The sequence below is a fragment of the Malaya genurostris genome, chromosome 3, assembly GCF_030247185.1.
Source record: "Malaya genurostris strain Urasoe2022 chromosome 3, Malgen_1.1, whole genome shotgun sequence".
NCBI lineage: Eukaryota > Metazoa > Arthropoda > Insecta > Diptera > Culicidae > Malaya > Malaya genurostris.
Genome location: NC_080572.1, coordinates 250,583,052 through 250,592,996, shown reverse-complemented (window position 1 = coordinate 250,592,996; position 9,945 = coordinate 250,583,052). Strand labels below are relative to the sequence as shown.

At 40.7% G+C, this 9,945-nt stretch overlaps 1 protein-coding gene across 1 annotated transcript; it reads left to right on the top strand.

The window, feature by feature from the left end:
* Window positions 1–6,854: 6,854 nt before the first annotated feature.
* On the top strand, window positions 6,855–7,628 carry LOC131434281 (uncharacterized). The gene has a single exon (XM_058600946.1). It carries the CDS (start codon window positions 6,855–6,857, stop codon window positions 7,626–7,628), a length of 774 nt encoding a protein of 257 aa, XP_058456929.1.
* The last annotated feature ends 2,317 nt before the right edge of the window (window positions 7,629–9,945 follow it).

Below are 9,945 nucleotides of genomic sequence, written 5' to 3'. Positions count from 1 at the left end.
ACTAACATGTAAAAATAAACTTTGCGTCTGTATCGATGTAAGCTTCCGCTAAATTAACCGTGAAGTTAATGATATGACTTATCTATGCATGCTTTAAATCGTGAAAGTAAGTGAATCGCGACGCTCCTTTTATGTGCATCTATTAAGATGTAAATTTTTCTAAGTGTGTAGTTATGATGTTAAACAACCTTTTGTTTTAAAATAATCATTATCAGATGGAAAATTTTGAACAATTCATGATGTCATAAAATTTTTATTAAGTGGAGGGAGTTGAAAATGATTATATCCATGGAAGCCAAAGGCATTATAGATCGATTGTGACGAGGAAGTACGTTACAAGCACATATACATATGCAACTCGGAGGTTACTAAGAAGGTATTAATAGAGAGAAGGGTGTTTTAAAGGTTTCTAACAAAAGGGTTCAAATATGAAACTGACCCAGGTTGTCGAGAATACCATGAAAATTATGATTATTGTAGGATCTGAGATGGGACACTGATCATTCGCAGTCTGAACATGAACGGATCGATCGGGTTTCCGTCTAAGTTATGTTTCACTACAAGAGTATTTCACTAAGCAGGACAACTTCGAGATTTTTTTTCGATCTCCCCTTCTCGAAACATTTCCGAGCAACGCAGGGTAAATCAGCTAGTTGTATTATAAAAATTTCAAAGGTTGTTCGAACTGTTGATGTAGGGCACCAAAACTAATGTCAAAATCACTCTGTTAATTTTTGTTTCGAATGTGTAATATACTTTCGATAAAAGGTCGTCGAGATTTTCGGATACCCTGAAAAGGACCGTTTAGTTATTCGACGTTGGTAATGAGAGGTGCTGATCAAGATCATCCAACAAAGCAAAGCAAAGCAAAGCCTTAGTATTATATTACTTTTGTATAATTTGACCGTATGTTCCAGAACCATTGCATGGCTACGACTCTACTAACACTAAGCATCCTCCCAGGTCGGAACTCGAACATACGACAACTGGCTTTTTCGAAAACGAAAAATCAGCAGAACTTCTATGAGAATTAATGACTAACATTTTAAGTTTCGGAAATATTGGGTCGTATGAATAAAATGAAGGAAGCTTGAATTTCCCTAGTAAATGCTACATGTGGATCACGTTCCTGTCGAAAGCAGAGACATTACTAGCTCTAGATGTTGCTACTCGTATGTTTACTGATAAAGTGAAGTAGAAAAATTAAACAAAGTGGCATTTTTACAACAGTAAGTACTTTTTTTTCCTTCTGCATGCTTATTCCAGCTTTTCCGGCTCCGTGGCGATACGGCATGCATAAATGCTCAGATTCTAAAGTAGCATTAACTACATGTTCGAAGTTGATTTTTTTATTCATATCAAACCGAGTTATACTCTGTGGACTTTGTTTCTGAGAGGATACTACAAAAAACAGACTTTACTACATTTCATTCATACGACCCATTATCATGCAAGTGGCGTAAAATCGCCACCCACTGGGGGTAAGATCGACACTCTTTGAGGATAAAGACTGTCCCAGCAAGTATGGACGCACTTTGATTTCGCTGTAAATAATTCACATGTGTTAGATATTCAAATTTTATTCGATATACTGATAATATTAGAATACAACAACAGAATATTAACCTCAACATTTTTTACTTAGCCATTGCATTGTAGACTAGCTGGCGCACCTTCTTGCGAACGTTCCTCATTAAATTCCGTACAGACTTCTTGGCGACAAGTTTTGACACTTTTTTTTAATCTGTTTCGAACTGTTGAATGATTTCGGCTGCCGAGACATGTTTCCTAAGATGTGCCTTCGTTAATGCCCAAAATTCCTCAATTGGTCGAAGTTGTGGGCAATTTGGTGGATTCATGTCTTTTGGGACGAAAGTGACATTTTTGGTAGTATACCATTCTACCGTGGCCAGAAGACAACAGGATCCTTGTGGCTTCGAATCATGGGTAGAAGTCGTTTTTGTAAACATTCCTTGATGTATATTTCGTTGTTCATTGAAGCAGTGGTGATGAAGGGTTTCGAAATCTTACCGCAGCTACAAACTGTTTGCCAGACCATAGCTTTCTTACCAAATTTTTCGACTTCAATCGATGTCTCGGACTGGTTTAATACTTGCCCTTCTCGCACCGTATAATATTGGATTTGTAATCGAGTTTCACGTAGGGTTCGACGTCCATGATTATGCAGTTCAAATTTCCAGCAAGAATCGTATTGTACAGCTTTCGAACCCTCGGCCTGATCGATGCTTCTTGTTTCGGACTACGTCTGGGTTGTTTCTACTTCTTATAGGTTCGAAAATTCAAACGTTCTTTAGCACGAAGAACATTTGACTTCGAAGTGCCCACTTTTTTGGCCACATCCCGAACTGAAACCTCCTTCTTTTGCTCGAACGCCTTCAGTATACGTTTATCCAACTGAGGGTTAGCAGGACCTTTTTTCGACCCGTTTTCGGTTTATCCTCAAAGGTGTTATCCGAACTTCCTGATTGCATTAGGCACGGCTTTTTCACTCCTTCCATTTTTGCTATCTTTCTCAGTGGCAGTCCGCGTTTTGTGCACCATTTGTACACAATTTTTCGACGTTGTTCTGCTGAAAGTCCACGCATTTCGAAACAAACTAATGAAAACGAATAAACAACTGCACATGTGGTTAGAGAAGAGTGGAAACAACAGGACGCAGACATAAAAATTGACAGATTCTGAACCATTGCGAAATGGCAGCGGTTTTTTGGTTGCGTCCGTACTTTCTGGAACAGTCTTTAAATATTTCGTAATAATTAAAAGAGAAACAAACACTTGGAAAACTGACTTTTGAACCTAGGACCTAATCTAATGTTCATCGAGAAATAGTATAAATCCACCTTGTAATCACCTAGTTAGAAGCGTTTAAAATTACGGTAATTCTGAGCCTGATCATCGAGATTTAACAACCAGTAGGTTTGAAAACATTTAACCCAAACAAGCATAGCAACAGTATTTGCTATTTATAATAAGTACTTATAATAGTCCCGGGTTGGCGGTTCAACGCATCGGACGCTGGTCTTACAAGCCAGTTGTTGTATGTTCGAGCCCCGACCTGGAAGGATTCTTAGTGTCAGTAGGATCCATAGTACTAGCCATGCAATGATTCTGTACACTAAGAATCGGCTGCGAAGTCTGTTGAAACAGAAAGGCCAAATTCCACTAAAGGAATGTAATGCCAAGACTTTGCTTTTACTTATAATAGTCAACCAGAGCACGTAACTGAAGGCTTTAACTTCCTAAAATTATCTTTAGAATCCTAGATAGTGTTAAATAATTATTTGCCTATCAGACCTATGTGGAAAATTGTCATGCTGAGAAAAACACGATTCAAGTTTTTTTTCGATTTTTTATGATTTTAAACTCTGAATCTTGGTGATCAATCACTAATATATCCATATCTTAATATATTAAAAAGAATTAAACTTACACTAAATTCAACAGATATGTGGATACTTTGCCTATAGGACAGACAAGAGTTGATATTTTTTAAAGTGTATTAAGAATAGACTTCATCCCTCAACTTGAAAACAGTGAAATGGTTATTTGAGAGTAATATGCGAGTACACGCGCTGTGAATTATACAGCTTTTTTCTAAGTGCTTGATATGTAACGACACTAAATTACACAAGCATCATATTGTCATAAAATATATTTCGATTTGCAGTCCCCACCGGTTGAGAATGGCTCCGAGACGAACGATCCAATGGCTCTTCAGTATGTGAGCGAACCAGCGATGGTTTCTAACCCGCACACACCACCTGAACCAAAACTGCACGGGCACGGTAAGTGACACATTCGAGCGGCCACAGTTGCCGGAGTTGTTGCAACACCCCAAAAATAGCAAACTGGCCAGCCAAACCGGCTTCATAAATGCGAATGCGCGGAATCGTTCGGTATCGGAATTGTAGAAGTACGGCCACGGAACGGTGGACAGTTTGTTCGAGCATGAGAAAGCCACTCAAAAACTGCCCGGAGAGTGCTATGATCTCTGTATCGAAGTTGTTGAAAAATAAAACATAACCTTACAACAAGAGCAGACACTGATGGCAACTGATTGCGAAGTTTTCCTACAGAAAAAGTAACAAGAAAAAAAAACAGCGGTACTTCTATAGCCGTCTAGCGTCGGAGAGTTGTTCGATTTCGAAGCCCATACAGGAGCCATTTGTCAGACAGCCCTGGTGAGCTCAGATTTTCTGCATCTGTACACTCGTCAATGGTTCGGTGCGCTAAAAAGGCAACTTTTTGCTTTCTGCTGCTTGCGCATAGCAGTTTTCTGCAGCACCCATACGTGAGAGCTAGCACAAGCGAGTACATTTTGTGAAACCGAAAAATTATCTAATAAAATTCAAATGCGTAAGAGCCAAGCAAACCAAAACACTAAAGAATGGAGAAAAAAGCCGGTCTTATCTTGTTTAAGCTTTATACCTGATACACACGCGTACAAACCTACCCACTTAGCTTAGTACCGCATTGGTGCTCATTGAAGCTGCTAGACTTGTTGCTGCTTTGTTGCCCAGTTTGCGGAGGCACCTTTTTCCGATCCGCTGCACCACTGCCCTGGGGAGGCTGCGAAGGTGTCGGTGGATAGTTGTCTCAACAGTAACCAGCTTGAACACAAGTTTAGTTAATTTATGCACTTTTGCTTTCGATACATGCGCTAGAAGTCCCTTGCCTAACACCATTTCGGACAGTTCGACAGTGGAGTCGAACGCACAGCGGGTGATTTTAACCCCTAATTTGGGGCTACTGGATTCTCCCTCTTGCTTTGTGTATCGACACGAGTGCGTTGGCCAGAGGATAGTGAAATGAAAACTTTGGTTCGTACCCAGCTTGAAGGATGTCGTTCGAAGTGCTTGACGGTTCGTGTTTGGCAAATGAGGAAATATGATATGGTCTTTTTATAACTGTTGGCAAACGTGCAGGAAATAGTCGACGGAATTATCTTTCATTCTTTCCGTCGTTGTATTTGATGGATAGAGAACATACAATGTGAACACAAATCGATCCAGTTCGCTAGATTCAAAGCGCAATTCATTATTTCATTGGCTATTGTTCCAGATTTCAATTCAACAAATTGGATTGAATGATGATAGTTGCCAATTTCAAAGTATCCTAATACAACAGCGTTTAGTTTCAGTGACCGTGTCTTGTTCGGATTTAGTCACGAATGCTTTTGTAGGTGATAATCTGGGGCCTTATTCAAGGGCTCGCCAAAAGCAGTTGTTGTTCACGTTTTACGGCACATAGTGGAAGTGCTAATTTGGAGCAGCTTTTTACTGAACAATCGATTATCTGTGTACATCTAAGCAGTAATTCTAAGAGAAAACGACATACAATCTCTCAGAACTTCGTAGCATTTTATACAACTGCTCTACATCGAAAAATACTGGACCCGTATATATTCTTCATTTTGTTGTTAGAGTCAGTGTTTGTGATTGCCGATAATTTGGCAGAGAGCGACTCGATATTTCTCTACATTACTCTACATTGCTCATCATCATCACGTCTCCTCGTCAGCTTAAACGCTATTGAATGTTTTTGAAATCGAATGTTTATTGTTAGTGTTATACGAAGTTTTATCCCAAAATGTTTAATATCTTGACCTTGTGCATAAAATATGTTTTGATATTCAGATTCCGCACGGAAATAGCTATCTATTAAGCCATAGATTGTTAAAATCCGTACATTTTTAATGGAGATATTGATATTTTTGTGTAAGCGTCTTTTCCTCCTCTTCCAGCGGTAGGAGTTTCAAGCGCTTCATGATAAAGCGATGTTTTAAAGCACAGTAAAACACTATTTTCAATACTGTCTTATGCAATTGTTTTTAAGCACCTAAAAACTAAACACACAGACAGGCTACACTGATTTTCAAAAATTTCGATTCAAATTAAATGGTTTACAATACTTTAGGTTAATTTAACTCACTTCGCCTACACCGATTTCGGAGGAGCTCAATCGTTATCTCTAAGTAGGCCAAAACGATTTTAATGAACAAATATCAAATTAAAAGACTTATGATCTCTTACAATATTGGTGGATTTTATCCGATTCCGAATTACGATTCTGGAATTACAAGGTGATGAGTTTTGCCTTTCTTATATAGAAAGGTTATACAATCACTGTGAAAACCGACTTTTGAACCGAGGCCGAATGTCATATACCATTCGACTCAGCTCGACGAACTGGGCCAATGTCTGTGTGTGTATATGTGTGTATGTATGTATGTATGTGCGTGTATGACAAACAATGTCACTCGATTTTCTCAGAGATGGCTGAACCGATTTTCACAAACTCACTTTCAAATAAAAGATCTTTCGGTCCCATAGAATTGAATTTTGTCCCTATCCGACTTCCGGTTCCGGAATTACAAGTCATTATGTGCAAATCGATGAGAAAATGCGCACTCAATTTTCTCGAAAATGTCCCAACCGATTTTTACAAGCTAAGATGCAAATGAGAGGTCTTGAAATTATTTAAAAAGTCCCCGAGAAGTTGATCCAGATCCGACTTCCGGTTCTGGTATTGCAGTGCCATTATTGTTGTTGTGTTTTTGCAGTCCGTATTATTTGCGTTTTTTTAACAGTTTACACGTTAGTTCTTAACTAAAGTTTTTATCAGTTAGTGACTATTTGCTGCCCGAGCTTGTGTGGAGTGTTATTCTTAACATTTGACTGCTGATCGCATAGTGAATCAAGTTCAGTTGTGTTGTGCCTACGGTTAGTCTGTTTGCCGCCGTCGTGTTGTTGTTTTGATAACAAACAATATCGTTTCACACTGTGCTTTGTATAAAGCCTAACTGAAGGCGTTTTATTGCATATATTACGAGTATGGAGAAAACCTGTGGACAATGCAGTCAGATTATCACTGGCATTGATTCCGTTGCTTGTCGCGGCTACTGTGGATGCATGTTCCATTTGGCATGCTCGGGTGTTTCTCGCGCTCTGCTGGGGTACTTTACATCGCATCAGAAAAATCTATTTTGGATGTGTGATGAATGTGCCAAATTGTTCGAGAACTCGCATCTCCGATCTATCACCAAATCGGCAGACGAAAATTCGCCACTTGTGTCACTTACGGAAGCTATCAATGGTCTACAAAAAGAAATCAAGTCGTTATCAAAACCGACACCATCACAATTAAATCTTCGCTGGCCTTCTATCGAGCATCGTCGTCCGGCCAAAAGACCTCGCGGACCTGATTTGGACGCTTCTGAGTGTATAGCTGGATCGAAAAGAATCGTAGAGAACGTCGTCAGTGTTCCAATCTGCGAAAAACCAGCAGACAAATTTTGGCTGTATTTGTCTCGTATACGACCGGATGTCACCAACGACGAGATTTCTGCTATGGTGCGAGCCAACCTTGAGCTAAGTCAAGACCCAGTGGTAGTTAAACTGGTTGCCAAAGGTTCTGATATTAGCAACATGACCTTTGTGTCTTTCAAAGTTGGCCTTGACCCTGCATTGCAATCTATCGCTTTGGATCCTTCAACTTGGCCGCAAGGAATATATTTTCGCCAATTTGAGGAAAAATCGACCCAAAAATTTTGGAAACCTTTGGCGAGTCCGTCTGTAACGCCCACACCAGGAATATCTCAGCATTGACTGAATGCAGCACACTGGGACGCGCCGTAAATTATACTATGGAAGCCTCTGACTCTCCTGCCTCAGTCGTGCCACTGCAGCCTGCGATCGACAGCCGTCCCGGTCCTGAGAGCAGGTGCGGAGAAGGGGGCTTCCAAACTACTAGCCTGGGCAAGTATCCATTCGTTTCCAGTATTTCAAGCGCTGAATCGTGTTTTAGTTCCAGTTTGGTGTCATCAATCCACCGGCCGCTGGGACGCACCGAAGTTGGTATAATGGAAGCCTTTGACCCCCCCGCCTCAGTCGTGCCACTGCAGCCAGCGTTCGACAGCCGTCCCGGCCCTGAGTGCGAGAGCGGAGATGAGGTCTTCCAATCAGCCACTGCCGGCAAGTACAATAGTACCTTGTACAGTTCAAGCATTCACTACCTTCCTGATTCCAGCACAAATCGGTCTCGTTCGCGCTCTCAGCCAGTTTTATCAAACATCTTATTGTATTATCAGAATGTTAGAGGGCTACGTACGAAGATTGACGATTTGTTTACTGCAGCTTCTGATGTGGAATATGATGTTATTGTGTTAACTGAAACGTGGCTGAATAGTGAAATTAATTCACTTCAATTATTTGGCTCGATGTACACGGTGTACCGTAACGATAGGGATCCAGTAAATGCTGAAAAAAAACGCGGCGGTGGTGTGCTTATTGCTGTCTCCAACCGGCTTTCGTCCAAACGTAAATCTGTTCTGAATCATGCTCTTGAACAGCTTTGGGTAAACATTCGCAGCCATAATACTGACATATGTGTAGGTGTGGTATATATTCCCCCCGATTCTGCCGATAACGTTGAAGTTATTCAAAGTCATATTGACTCCGCACTTGACATCGCTCAATCTATAGATCCTAGCACAGTGCATTTACTGTTTGGGGACTATAACCAACCAGGTCTAGTTTGGATGGAAACTTATTCCGGTTTTGCTATCCCTGATCCATCTGGATCAACCTGGACAAGGCCGAACGTTTCTTTGCTGGATGGAATGTCGCTACTGAACATGGTGCAAAAAAACACTGTTACTAACATGCGCAACCGTACGCTAGACCTGCTTTTCGTAAACGAGGAAAATTCAAGGAACTGCATCACTACTGAAGCAATTGAGCCTTTAGTAGCCGTTGACGCAAATCATCCTCCGCTTTCTGTCACTTTGACTTGTCCTCGGCTTGTGCGGTTTGACGATGTGTCTGAAGATACGCTGTTCAACTTTTCGAAGACTGACTTTTCCGGACTCAATAATGCACTGTGTGTTATCGATTGGGATTCTCTCCTGGATAATGTTGCTGACGTGGATACAGCTGTAGACAAATTTTCCTGTGTTTTGCGGGACCTTTTCTTAGTACATGTTCCCGCACCCCGCCCTCGCCCAAAGCCACCTTGGGGCAATAGAAACCTACGTGAGCTTAAAAGGTTACGAGCAGCTGCACTTCGGCACTATTCCAATCGACGAAACCCAATAACAAAGAGGGATTTTGCTCAAGCTAGTAACAATTATCGGTCGTACAATCGCTATCTCTACTCGAAGCACGTACAAAAAACTCAATCCAATCTGAAACGAAATCCGAAGAAATTTTGGTCTTTTGTTAATGGCAAACGCAAAGAAAACGGACTTCCTTCCAGCATGTTCCTTGAAAATGAAACATCGAACACTCTAAGAGGCACCTGCAACTTATTCGCACAACACTTCTCGAGAGTATTCAATACAGACTCGGCTAATTCAACTCAGGTGGAACGATGCCTTCGAAACGTTCCATATAATGTGATAAATATTGCAAACATTCGATTTACTGATGAGGATATTATGACGGCAATAAGTAAGTTAAAATCCTCAACATCAGCTGGGCCAGATGGAATTCCGTCTATAGTATTGAAAAGATGTTCGAGATCATTGTGTGCGCCCCTCAAATTAATTTTCAACCAATCAATGTCGCAGTCACGGTTTCCTGCATGCTGGAAAAAATCGTACATGTTCCCGATCTTCAAAAAAGGAGATAAACAAAATATTGCAAATTACCGAGGTATAACCTCTCTCTGTGCTGGATCAAAGCTGTTGGAGATTTTAGTGGGGAACGTTTTATTCCGTGAAACAAAGACATATATCTCTAATGATCAGCATGGTTTTTATCCAGGCAGATCTACAATCACTAACTTGACACAATTTTGTTCCCTTTGTATTAAGAACATTGAAACTGGATCACAGATAGATACAATATATACCGACCTGAAAGCAGCGTTTGACCGTGTAAATCATACGCTCTTGATTGCGAAACTGGAGCGTCTAGGTGCATC

Excerpts from the sequence above, each read along its gene's own strand:
- LOC131434281 (XM_058600946.1), top strand. The coding sequence starts at position 6,855 with ATGGAGAAAACCTGTGGACAATGCAGTCAGATTATCACTGGCATTGAT.